The sequence below is a fragment of the Cervus canadensis genome, chromosome 4, assembly GCF_019320065.1.
Source record: "Cervus canadensis isolate Bull #8, Minnesota chromosome 4, ASM1932006v1, whole genome shotgun sequence".
Lineage (NCBI taxonomy): Eukaryota > Metazoa > Chordata > Mammalia > Artiodactyla > Cervidae > Cervus > Cervus canadensis.
In genome coordinates this window covers 104,225,838-104,238,509 of record NC_057389.1, presented here as the reverse complement: position 1 = coordinate 104,238,509, position 12,672 = coordinate 104,225,838, and the positions used below count along the sequence as shown (strand labels likewise).

The 12,672-nt window shown below is 61.3% G+C and overlaps 1 protein-coding gene and 1 non-coding gene across 2 annotated transcripts in view; one reads left to right on the top strand and one right to left on the bottom strand.

Annotated features, from left to right (window-relative positions):
- Positions 1-12,045, top strand: part of ELL (elongation factor for RNA polymerase II) — a 79,981-nt gene extending 67,936 nt beyond the window's left edge. The window contains exons 7-12 of the mRNA XM_043467357.1: positions 2,134-2,230; positions 3,379-3,865; positions 7,615-7,681; positions 7,937-8,108; positions 9,155-9,199; positions 9,858-12,045. Coding sequence (XP_043323292.1) covers positions 2,134-2,230; positions 3,379-3,865; positions 7,615-7,681; positions 7,937-8,108; positions 9,155-9,199; positions 9,858-9,974 — 985 coding nt within the window. The 3' untranslated portion in view covers positions 9,975-12,045. The remainder of the gene's footprint in view (positions 1-2,133; positions 2,231-3,378; positions 3,866-7,614; positions 7,682-7,936; positions 8,109-9,154; positions 9,200-9,857) is intronic.
- LOC122441049 lies at positions 374-480 on the bottom strand. The gene has a single exon (XR_006269194.1). It is a non-coding gene; the product is annotated as a U6 spliceosomal RNA (small nuclear RNA).
- Positions 12,046-12,672: the final 627 nt, after the last annotated feature.

The following is a 12,672-nucleotide window of genomic DNA, read 5'->3' as shown; positions in this document are numbered from 1 at the left end:
TTGATCTAAGCTTGAAGTGGAAAAAGACATTAACACCAAGTTTCTCACACCACTTGGTAAAAGATTGTAACAGAAATCCAAACATTATACTGGTTAACATACAAAGATGACGTGTGCGCCACTGTTGTAGGCAGTCAGAGCTCTGTAGGAATGCTTCCGCATGTGGGTTTATTTTTCTGGGGTTTTCACATATGATAGGTGGAATTGTACCATAATGAAGAATAGTCACCTTTTGCTCAAGAGACTCAAATATTAGATTCTAACACGGGAAACATCTCTTGCGGTCACAGTAATGTACGAATGGATAGGGGAAGAAATTGCCTTAGGAAAAATTTCACCATGGACCAAACACCTGAAATGTTTTTATCACAGCAAGAATATGGAACGCTTCGTAAATTTGCGTGTCATCCTTGCGCAGGGGCCATGCTAATCTTCTCTGTATCGTTCCAATTTTAGTATATGTGCTGCCGAAGTGAGCACTCCTTTCTTTATCACAATTAATTTCTTTGTGGCTGTGCTGGGTCTTTGTTGCTTGCGGGCTCCTCTCTAGTTGCGGTTCTCAGGCTCCTCGTTGCGGCGGCCTCTCCTGCTGTGGAGCACGGGCTCTGGGCTCGGGCTTCGGTCACCGTGGCCTGTGGGCTCAGTGGTTGTGGCACAGGGGCTTGGTTGCTCTCTGTCCTTTGAAATGCATAGTCTTGTCTGCTTCAGGGCCTGACATTTGTCACCTGGAAGCCGGGTGCCGCCTCCACAGAACTCTGCTGTTGTCAGCTCAGCTTCCCTGGTAGCCCTGAGGCATCTCTGGGTCCCTCCACAGGCCCCTCTGTCTCCTCTCCTCTGGAGGCCATGTTTCTGTCCATCCTGTGTGGCCTGAGCAGCCTCCTGGCCCCCTGGGGAAGGCCTGGGCTCCTTCACTCCCGAACATGCTGGGGGTTCCCTTTGCAGCTGCCCCCCAGCAGGCCAGGCCCCAGAGCAGGGCTGTTGGGGGACAGCCTGGCGGGCCCCTGCGCTGAGGTCTCCGAGGCGCACACTGCGGGCCTGAGGCCCCTGCAGCCCAGGACTCCTCCAGGACAGTCCCCACTCGTGCTTCTGCTTTCCGTGTGAAGTCGCATTGCTGTCTTTTTTCCCCTTTCTCTTCTATGCCTTTTAGTGGGGACTTGAGAGAGAATGGACGTGAACACCGGATTCTCTGTCTCTGACTGGAAGTTCTGGGTTGAACAGTAGACTTGCCCCACCCACTCTCGGAACCTTCCTTTCGGCTCTCCTTGCATTTCAGGCTGCTGTGGGGCGGGCGGCCTCCGGAGCCTGGAATGCAGCTGAAGGCCAGGGAGGTGCTCTGCTGGTCACTGGTCAGAGCAGCAGACGTGGCCCCGGGCCTCAGCTCAGCTTCATGCAGGGCGTGGGGGGCCAGCCGGGTGCCTGGCCTCCCCTGAGACTCTCAGCCTCTAGGAGTGCAAGAAGCCAACCTCACCAGCCAGGGTGACTGTCAGGGCCTCTGTTTTCTGTCAGGCCTCGGGGCATTTCTTCTCTCATCCTGGCTGCGCTGTGAGCTCAGATTCCAGTGGTCTGCTGGCTGCCCCTGCCATCCCTAGAGGGCCTGGGGCCTGGGCTCCCAGGAAGATGGGAGCTGAATCTTGGGGGGGCGGGGATCCTCCCACTAAGAGCAGGGCATCTCAGCCCTCTTTTGCGTTCTGTTTCTGCAGTGAGCGTTGTTATTGGGATGACAGTTGTTTATAAAAGTAAGGACCAAATAAAATGTTTTTTAAAAAAGGGCCAATACCCAATGTCTGTAGCTCCCATGGGGACACAGTTTTGCACAGGGGTCCTCGGTCTCCATGATCATGAAGGTCAAGATGAGTGTCTGGGCACAGAGCACCCAATGTGACCGGCCTGATGGTGAGGCTGGGCCGTGGCCACAGGGCAGGTGTGAATGCACCCAGGACAGGTGTGCTCAGACTGCTTTCTGCCTGCCAGGCGGGCCCGTCGCACCCAGCCCTGCCCTGGTTCAGCGGGGAGTCAGGCCCTCCCCAGGACGCTGGGTGCAAGTGGGACAGCATGGGGTCAGTGCAGAGGTGGGTGGGCCTGGGTGCGCCTCGCAGGGAGGGCCTTCCAACCTGCCTTGCTTCTCCTCTGCAGGAAACTGTGCCAGCCACAGAGCACAGGCGGCCTCCCTGGGGACCCTGCTGCCAACAGTCCTCCGGGCGAGCACGGGAGCTCAGCCTCGCCCCCTCAGGTAGGAGCGGCTGGCGGGGAGGGTGGGCGGGCTTCAGCAGAGGCGGTGGGCCTGACCTTGCTTCTCGGGGAATCTGCTGGGCTTCTGACTCAGGGCTGGCGAGCTTTCTTGAATGCGTAAGCAGCTGGCTGGGGGCTGGGGGTCCCAGACCTGGAACCTGGATAGGTTCCTTGGGTTACCTGTGGGGGTAGTGTGGCTGAGGGCGTGCAGGCTGGTGGCCACTGAGCCTTGCACTTTCTCTGTACACTGGAGGCCTCTGACTCCCAGCGCTGTTGTGAAAATCACTGTGTCCCCCAGCGGGACCTGCCGTGTCAGTAGCCAGGGAGGGCCTCGCTATCAGGGGCTTGATCTTCAGCAGTGGGGTCCCTCACTGTTGTTGGAGCTGTTGGGTGAAAGCTGTCTCTTCCCCTCGCTTGTTGTGACCAGTGAGTCCCATGTCTCCATCCCCTGTTTGGCCAGCCCCTCTCTTTCCCCCTCTGCTTCCCCCTGGAGGCATCCGGCCTAGGTCCTGAAGCCTCCCAGGGCACCCCGCAGCTGGGGCGTGGAGGGCAGGGCCTCGTTTCACTCTGGTCCACTCTGCCGCACCCTGGGCCTGGGCCGTCGGGTGTAATCCCGGCTCCGTTCCTCTGCTCTGGCCTTCCTTCCGGACCTCAGTCTTCTCCTTTGTGAATGGGGATGAGGCCTGCACCATGTGACAGGGGTGCCATGGGGACTCCAGGGCCCTGGGGAGGACGGTCCTGGCCTGCGGGGCCTGGCTGGTGTCACTCAGACTGGGCTCGTTGCTCTTCCTGTCATCGGGGGAGATGCCGAGCACAGTCACGTTTTAGACCAGTTCCCGGGGAGGCCCTTGTGGGCTGAAGCGGGTGCAGTAATGGCGCAGCCGCCCTTTCTCTGCCCTGCTGGCCCGTGGCCCGGCCGGGTCCCTGGGCAGGCAGGCCCCAGGAGCTCCGGGCCTCTCGGGCCTGCTGTGGCGTCCGTGCGCCCCCTTGTGGTCGGAGTGGCCCTGCCTGCGGGCGCTGGTCCCTCGGGGCCTGTGGTGGGGGTGCTGGTCAGCCCAAGTTTGGCCTGTTGCTGCCCAGCCTCTCCCTGGGGCACACAGTGGCTCCAGGCACAGGCTCCCTTCTGGGATTCTCTTCTTCCCTTCACAGAAGCGGCCGCAGCCTCCTGATTTCATTGACCCTCTGGCCAACAAGAAACCCAGGATATCGCACTTCACCCAGAGAGCTCAGCCCACAGTCAACGGGAAGTTGAGCACAACCCTCGGCCGCGAGGGCCTGCTGCCCACCCCGGGCCTGCTGGCTGGCACGGACGCCCACCTGCCCCTGCGACTGGAGCCGCCGCGGGCCCACGACCCCTTGGCCGACGTCAGCAACGACCTGGGCCACAGTGGCCGGGACTGTGAGCGTGGGGAGGTGGCCGCCCCAGCCCCTACCGAGCGCCTCAGCATGCCCCTGCTGACGGACTGTGCCCAGCCCAGCAGGCCCCACGGCGGTTCCTTGCACGGCAAATCCAAGAAGAAATCCAAGAAGCACAAAGACAGGGAGAGGGCCGCAGAGGACAGGCCCCGGGACCGGCCGCTCGGCCCGGTGCCGGGCCCCCTTGGAGCCCCTCCAGTTGCCCCACCAGTCGCCCCGGGTAGGTGCCAAGAGGTCAAGGGGCAGAGGGCTCTGCAGAAGGGGGGTCACTGGGAGCCTGAGCACTGGCCCTGTGCCCACGCACCCTCACGCCACAGGACGCCGGGGCTGCCTCCTGAGTCCCCACTGGGACCCGCCCTGCACTCTGAGGCCCCGTGTCCTCGCGCTGGCTCACGTGACTGCCCTGGAGGTGCTCTCCTCGAAGCCTCCTGCAGTCAGGGTGTGCCAGGCCAGCCCTGGGGACCAGGGGCACAGAGCCTGATGGAGCTGAGGCTCATGGGAGGGGATACTTCACAGGGAGAGGAACAATTCCAGGGCCCAGTTCTGGCTGCAGGGAAATCCCAGACACAGCACTCAACAGGGGTCTGGGGCTCAGGGATGGCTGCGGGGGGCAGGACTTGGTGGAGAGGGGGTCCCTGGATCACTGTGGACCTGCTGTGACCTGCTGAGCAAACATTTGAGTCTGCAGAGAGAGGGTCTGAGAGGCGGGTCCAGGAGGAGGCGGGAGACTGTCTACTGAAAGCAGGCGGTAAGAGCCAGAACAAGGTCTCTCACTTGCAGCCTGTAGGGAAGCTGGCGGTTGAGAGCCCCTCAGCGGGGTGCGGGATGTGAGGCTGCCGGGACTGTGTGCTGACCAGGGCCTGGGGCACTGCGGAGGCTCATAGGGACGGAGTCCTCACCCCCAGAGCCTCCCTACTCCCAGCTACAGCCCCAGGCATCTGAGCTGAGCACCCCTTGTGGCTACTGTCAACCCCAAAATAACTCTGGAGGCTGCAGAAAGGGAAATGATTTCTTTAGGGTCTTAAGAATTACCATTCGGGAGACATAGGTTCAGGTGACCATGAGCGTTTGTTCTCAGGAAGAGCAAGAGTTGGGTTTATGGAGAGATCAAAAGCCTTGAGTTTGTTAAAGGTTTCTGGTGAGAACAGTTTAACTCTGACGCAAATCAGACAAGTCAGAAAATATTTGTTTTAGGTTAGGGGTCCAGTAAGTCGACAGTATCACGCATGGTTTGAGGGTGGGGGTCTAATAAGTAGATCAGCTGTCACGAGTTCCTGGCAGATGACTTCATGGGGTCAAAAGGTCAGATTCCATGCTGGCTGAGCCGTGCATAAGTCACACTTCCTTAATGGCTTCTTGATTGCATTTTTAGAGAGTGCTCTGAGCAGTACTGACTCCATTGTGATTTCCTCTCTCGTAATTTAACCTGATCAGCATGTCACAGCAGCAGAGGCACAGCCTTCCGGGCCTTGTGGGCCGTACGACCTGCTGCAGCTTTCAGATTATTTCCTCAGGAGGATCCCCAGCAGGGGGCATTCCTGGATCATGGGTGGAGCCCCTGCTCCTTAAGGCTTTGGAATTTGTCCCTCAGCTGTCCTTCAGAAAGGCCATGCCAGCTCCTCCCTCTGCAGCTGGAGACCGGGGCTCGTCTGATGAAGAGACCTTGCAGCTCCGTCAGTCCTCTGGGACCCCTCGACCCTGCTGCATGCTAGGCTTCTCAGAAGGGAGCCTGGCTCCCTGAGCACAGGCCATCTGACCCGGGTCCCGCCCAGGGACACAGACCTGAGCAGCTGGGTCCAGGGAGCCGTCTGTCCCAGGCAGCAGAAGCGAGGTTCCATATGCTGCTGGCAGGGTCTGGGGAAGTGGGACTATGGGGCCAGGCAGGAGGCCAGGCCAGGAAGGTGCTGCCCAGACCGGCCCCACACGTGGGGCTCAGGAGGCTCTGGCTCCTGCCCAGTGTGTGTCAGCCACAGGCAGCGTGGCCCCAGGCCACGGTGAGGAAGGGGTTTGGGATCAGGAAAGCCAGGGAGCAGGGCCCCGATGGGGAGGAAAGGACAAGTGAGGCGCTGGAAGTTGGATATGGCACCAAGTGATCCACCGTAACTGGCCTCTCTGGCAGCTCAGGTGATGATGATCATAGGTTGGTGGGAAGCCTACCTTTCCTCTCAAGCTCCCACCACACACAGCCTCCTGCTGTGGCTCTTTCCTGGGTAGGGGTTTGTGCAGGCTAGGGCTCCCCACCCGCCTTTAACAACAGCATTGTTCCCTGAACATTTCCCCTGCCTCGCTGGAGAGGGTTCCAGGTCGGCACCCAAGTGCAGAAGCTCCCTTAGCCTTGTTTCCTGTGAGGTAGCCCACCCTTCTGCATGCTGCTGCCCGCTTGTCTGGCCCTGCAGTCCCAGCCCTGCCCTGTGATCGCTTCTGACCCTGACAGGTGTGGCAGCCTCCGGTTGAGCAGACTCCTCAGCTCACCCCACCTGTGTCCCCCGTCTCCCGCACCCCGCCAAGGCCCCCCTCTGCCACCTTCTTCCGCCTGTGCTGCGGGCCCACTCCTGGGTCCTAGACCCACCCTCGTGCCTGCCCCCAGCTCTCGCTCAGATTGTGGTCCCCACCTCTGGCCCAAGGGCACCTTCCTGGCCAGGCCACATGCTGGGCAGGGGCGTGCTTCGGTTTATTCAGGCCGAACTCAGGCCTACTGAACTGTGTGTGGAAATGGGGGCACCCTCTCTCATTGGCACCCAGACCTGGGTCCTGCAGGGTGACCCTGCAGACACGTCCCTGCACCCACTGCCCTGGGAGGGGGCACACGGGTGGGAAGCAGCTGGGCTGGTGCAGGGGTGGCCGGGTGACAGCTTTGCACAGCCAGTGCCGGGGCAGGAGTGGGGCCCACAGAGGGTTGCCACAGGCGACTCCAGTGGTATCCTGCCAGGGTGATCTGATTCTCAGCCTCAAGGTGAAGCACCCCGGGGTGCCTGACGTGCCTGGGCTGTGGGAGGTGGGAATGTAGACTAAACTGCATGTTTGCGCCTATTGGGTTGCATCCCAGCGCGGCCACAGCCCTTCCAGAGACAACACCCAGATGGGGGTGCCGGTGGGCGCCATCCATTGGTGGGAGTCTCCCCTTGCACTGGATGGAGTATAAAACCACACAGGGGCTCATCAAACCGCTGATCCACTGGAGGGCTGCTTTCCTCCAAGAGAGGCACCAAAATAGGCACTCAGCATATGCTGCAAAGTGATAATATCGCTTCTGTCTTGGGGTAAAAAAAGGTCATCTGGGAGAAGTCCCCGGGGAAAGGAGCAGAGTGTAGTTTGGGTTGACTGTAGCCTGGGCAGGCCTCGGGCACTGTCTCAGGACAGTCTCGGGTCACAGTCCCAGGGCTGTCCCTCTGGTCTCACAGTCAGTCTGGTGGGAAGAATGGGAGGATGGGGTTGAGGGGAGGGTGGTCAGGCCAGGGACCAGAGCCTGCAGGGCCTGCAACTCCATCCGCAGGGAGAGGAAGGGGAAAACCCTGGCAGCTATCCGGCTTTGTCCTGCAGGGCCCGAGAATGGTATGCCCCCGGGACTCAACTGGTCAGGGGTCACCGGTTTTCTTCTTCGTGGCCTTTTACGTGGGGTCAGCAAAGGCTCTGGACGAGCTTCCCAGGCTTTGGCCCTGCAGTGAAGCCGTCCTTTTGGGTGCTTGCTGAGAACTGCGCCCACGATGCCATCTCTGCATGGCTGTGCTCTGGGGACGCACACCGTGCTGGCTCGCCACCTCTCCCACTGGCAGGGGGCACGTCCAGCTCCAGGCAGCCCCCTACGGTGGCCAGACGGTGCTCGCCCTGACTCACGCCACCTCTGCTCATCCTGGCCCCCTCTGCGTGGCCTCCCCTCTGAGGCCTTCAGACAATAGGGCATCAACCTTCTGTAGATCTCATCACAGACAGACCAGGTATGGACTCAGGAGATACATTTTCTCTTTGTAGGTTTAAACGGGACCTGCAGCAGCTCAAGTGTCCCCACGTCGACCTCGGAGACGCCCGACTACTTGCTGTGAGTACTTCCCTCGCCTGCTGCTCCCCGCCCCCCGGCCCTGCAGGTTAGCAGAGGGAGCACGGACCCCACGGCTGTGTGTGTGCACGTGCGTGCGCTGACTTGACCCCGTGGCTCTGTGTGTATTCCTGATGGCCCGGCTGCTCGGAGTCAGGGCTGCTTCCTGGGCGGGGCTGGCCACGTGGCTGTGGACACTTCCAGGCTCTCTGCTGCAGCCCCCTGAGCCCTTGCGGCCCCTCTCTCCCATCTCCCCAGAAAATACGCCACCATCTCCTCCTCGGAGCAGCGGCAGAGCTACAAAAACGACTTCAACGCCGAGTACAGCGAGTACCGAGACCTGCACGCCCGCATCGAGCGGATCACGCGGCGCTTCACGCAGCTCGATGCCCAGCTCCGGCAGCTCTCGCAGGGCTCTGAGGAGTACGAGGTAGTGCCCCGCCCGGTGCCTGCATCCCGGCATGTCCCCCCCCCCCCGCCCCCCGCTTCCCACTCCGAGATTCAGGCCTGTCCAGGGAGCTCCGCCGCTTCAGCCATGAGACTGGGCAAGACCAGCGCTGTAGGTGGGAGGTGACTGTGGGCTGGGGGTCCGCCGAGCCGTGGAGACAGCCAGGAAGCCGGGGCTGGGGTGCGTGCGCCCCCCGCTGTGAGCACCTGGGGCTCCTCTGCAGCCCACAGCTGCGTCACCGGAGAACTCAGCGCTGCCCCCCAGTGGGGAGGGGCGGTGGCAGGCCCTGGCCACACCCCACAGCCCCTCAGAGCTGTCACAGCCACGTGGGGGGGGCAGGGGATGCAGGGTCTCTGGGTTCCCAACCCCCTCCCCCACCTAGGGCATTTGAGCTTCCCTGGGCATCCTGAGTGGGAACTCGGCACAGGGGGCCTTGGGACACCAGCCCCCACCTTGCGACCCCTTTCGGAGCTGGTTACCTGATGACAAGGCCGGCCCTGAGGAGCCGTCGCGCTGGGCTCTGTCTGCCTGCTGGAGGCCATGTTGATTTCCCGAGGAGATGGCTTGTGACTGGAGGCGCAGTGGGGGTTCTGAGGGTCTAGGACACGCAAGCGCCCCCCTGCCCCCGGGCACCCCCATCCTTCCGCCTCCTTGCAGCCCCCACAGGTGGTCAGGGGGCCTCTGCACTTGGCCTCGACCTGGGCACCGGCCAGCTGGGCGCGAGGGAAGGCGCCGTCCCACCTGCTCTCTGCCTCCCCCCGCCCCTCCCCCCGTGTGACCCCTCCCACTGTGTGACCCCTCCTGCCGCGTGGCCTCGTGCGTGTCCCCGAGTCGCCCCCTTGGCCCTGCTCCTCCCCCAGCCTGCACCCAGCCCCTCTTCTCTTCTCCCTCAGGCCATCACGCCACAGCTGCGGCCATTGTCCCCAAGCATGCAGTGACCTAGCAGGTCACAGTTATCAAGGAGAAGGGTCACTCCGTTGGGGTATCCTGCAGATAATGCATTGTTCACTTTTTCTTTTTCCATCCAGACTACTCGTGGGCAGATCCTTCAGGAATATCGAAAAATCAAAAAGGTGAGCTTCCGTCCCCTTGTGGGGGTTAGGGCGGGGTGGGATCAGGTGAGTGGCGCCGTGGTCTGGGAGAGGAGGAAGGGCAGGCCTCCCTGAGGTGGTCTCAGGTCCTCAGAGTATCTCCTCCCCTGCTGACAGCTGGGGACCTTAAGTCTGTCCTGGGCGCTCGGATGCCCCCCTCCCCTGAGCACCCCTGCACGCTCTCCCACTGTTGGTGGGCACAGCCCCAGGCCCTTTGCAGCTCCCTCAAAGGTCTGGGGGAGGAAGCACAGTTCCCCACCCCATCCTGGCCCCGTCTGAGCCCTTCACTGCTGAGTCGGGGAGGAACTGTGGTCTCGTGGGCGCAGCCTGCCCCCACCTCGGGCTCCCTGACCGTCTCCTGGGACGTGACGCCACCAGAGCAGTTCTCGTTCCCTAGGGCCGAGTGTGCCAGGGTGGTTCCCACCGGCCGTGCCCCAGCCCCACGTGGAAGCTGCGTGACCCACCTTCCTGCAGCCTCCCACCCTAGCTGTGACCCTGTTTCCCAGGGTGGAGCCCGGGGCAGCTCAGGGGTCCCTGCCTGGCGTGGGTGCCGGGGGCAGCCAGGCGGGCGGCTTGGGTTGGTGCTGGGCTCTCCGTGCTGGCCCCGTGGATGAGGCTCAGCCCAGCCGCCCTCTCGCAGACCAACACCAACTACAGCCAGGAGAAGCACCGCTGCGAGTACCTGCACAGCAAGCTGGCCCACATCAAGAGGCTCATCGCCGAGTACGACCAGCGGCAGCTCCAGGCGTGGCCGTAGCCCCAGGCCCCGGGGCAGGAGGTCCCGCGCGCCAGCCAGGCCGGCTCACCTCACCGGCTGACTGTTCTGGATGGTGGGGGAGCTGGGGACAAGGGGGAGCTGAAGGCAAGAAAACGGAGATTTATTGAACACAATAAACGTGAGGAAGAATACAGTCATCTGAGCCAGCGACGCCGGCTTTCAGGGGAGCCCATGCAGGCCTGGCCGCCCACAGGTCACACAAACCCAGGTAGGGTGTCCAGCTCCCCCCAGGTCCCCCACACCTCCTGTGCAGCCCCCCTGCCTAGGATGGGCTCCCCAAGAAGCCCACCTCCTCGACAGCCACCCCACAGGGGGCTTCAACTTTTTGTCAGAGAAAGACTCCAAGGCCGGCCTGCCTGCTTGCCTTTTCTAGTTTTATACAAAGACAGGCTACTGCTGACGAGACTCAAGTCTATTTTTGTACGAAAGAAAAAGCATCTTTTTTCTACACCTGTGCCTCCCCTCCTTGGACGCCCAGGGTCTAGACGCTGCCCTGGGTCCTTTCTACAGTATTACAGATGCTCCGGAAGTCTGGCCTTGCCTCTGCGAGCGCGAGCTCAGAGGAGAGGACCGGTGGGGGGCGCCGGGGGCCCCTCCCCTGCGCTGGTCTCACACACCCCCTCTCCCTGGCTCCGAGTGGGGCGGGCTCGGCCGTGCAAGCCCTGCAGCTCTATTTGGAAAACTCCAGCTGGCCCAGGAGCAGCTGCTGGGAGCCACCAGGCCCGCCTTGCTATTCCAGGCCCTCAGCTGTCGGGGGTCACCGGGAGCTTCTGTGCTTGTAGCGCGCTCTGCAGCACCAGCGTCGGATTTTCTCTCGCTGTCTTCCCCATTCTCTCCGCTGCTGCTCCTCACTTGGTACTGCTGAGGCCAAGTGGTCCCCGTGTTCTGGACCTCGCTCCGCCCCTCGGCCCCACGTGTGGGTTCTGGGGTCCTTTTTGCAGAGCCCCCATGGGGTTTGCACTCAGGGAGGGGCTGGGGGCCGAGGGGGCCAGGGAGCCCCCGGAGAGTGAGCTCAGAAGAGGTGCCTGATCCCCCTCTCTGGGGGTGCTGGCCCCAGGACACCCATTTGCTGCTTAGTCACTGTGCCTAGTCTGATGTCCCTGAAAGCGTCAGGGGGCGCGTGTGTGTGTGTGTGTGCGCGTGTGTGTGTGTGTGTGTGTGTGTGTGCGCGCGCGCGCGGGGCCCCGCCAGGCCATGCTGAGGTCTAAAGCGCGCCTTCACGTGAATTCAGAGCCACGTTCAGCGAAGCCACAATGGGGGAAGGCTGTGGGGCTGGTTGCAACCCCCAGCCCCGGGGTCACTGCGGGGGGGCGGGGGCAGGGGTTGCTGCCAGGATCCTAGTGAGGCAGGGAGAGCGGAAATGCTCGCATAGACACGTCTATTTTTCTAAGCTGCAGGGGTGTCTCCTGATGGCTTCCCAAAGAGCAGTCATGCCTGCAGTGCCCCCACCACCCCCCAGCGGCTCCATGGGACCCCTGGGGTGCCCGGAGCGCTGAGGAAGCTGATCCTTTATGTTTCAATAGCTGTCGTTTTGTTTTTCATTTGGGATGGAGGGGGACAAGCTGAGCAGACCTGGGACCCTGAGTTCTGTGAGCAGCCATCATGTACTCATTCGAGGGGCCCCACCCCGGAGGGCCCACCTGCCCTCTGCCCTGGGGTCCAGTTCAAAGGACTCTCAGTTGAATTTCCTCCTCCTCCTCATTTTTTGTTGTTGTTGTTTATTTTCTCCTTTTAAGGAATTATGAAGCTAAGAGGAGTTTTGTGCTTGGGGCGGGGGTTGATGGACAAAAGTTCTAGCTGATTAAATATGGTCTAACTTATTGATACTGTTTTTTTTTTTTTCTTTTAATATTGTACTGTGGAGAAAAACTATTTTGAGCCATGGAGTTGGTGTTTACAAGAACTTTTCACTTTTGCCAAAATGTTACAATTGAAAGACGTCTGCATCTTCAGTTTCCTAATATTTTCTTAAAAGATCTAGTGTCCTTTTTGTACACTAAACAGGTGAATGCTGATTTTTTTCAACCTACAATAAATTCACTGAACTGAATCTATCAGCCCAAGCTGGGAGTATATGTGTCATTCCCCAGGGGTGGGGGGATTGGGGTCAGGAGGCCACCTGGCCACGGGGTGACGGGGGTGGGGGGGCATGGGCTGAGCATAGAGAAAGCTTGGCGGGCAGCCTACCACAGCCACTGCCCAGGAATGAGGTTGGCGGTGGAGGGCGGACCTGAGGCAGAGGGCCCTGCAGGTGCCAGAGCGGGAGACCAGCCGGCCTGCTCGCAGGTGGGAGCTGACAGACGGGAGGCGGAGGCCGTGGGGAGCATGGCGGCACATAAGCAGAGTGCTGCCCCTGTGGCGTGCACAGAGTGGGCTGAGCCAGGCAGGAGGACCCCAGGGCTCCCCAGGGCCAAAGCCCCCAGTAGTGGAGCCGTGTGCAGCAAAGGGAGTGCTTGATTTGGGCTAACGAGCTTTGGCTGATGGCTGATGGAAACGACAGAGGGTAACCGCACTGTTTGATTAGTCCTCCCCGGCCGCACACTTGGGCTGGGGGTGGGGCTTCCCTTGCCCCACCATGGGGACAGGGGTACCGAGCCTGAGGCCCAGTGGGGCCCCACAGGCTCAGGACACCAGCCGGAGGCCATCCAGGTGAGGAGCAGGAGGCAGGGGGCAGTTC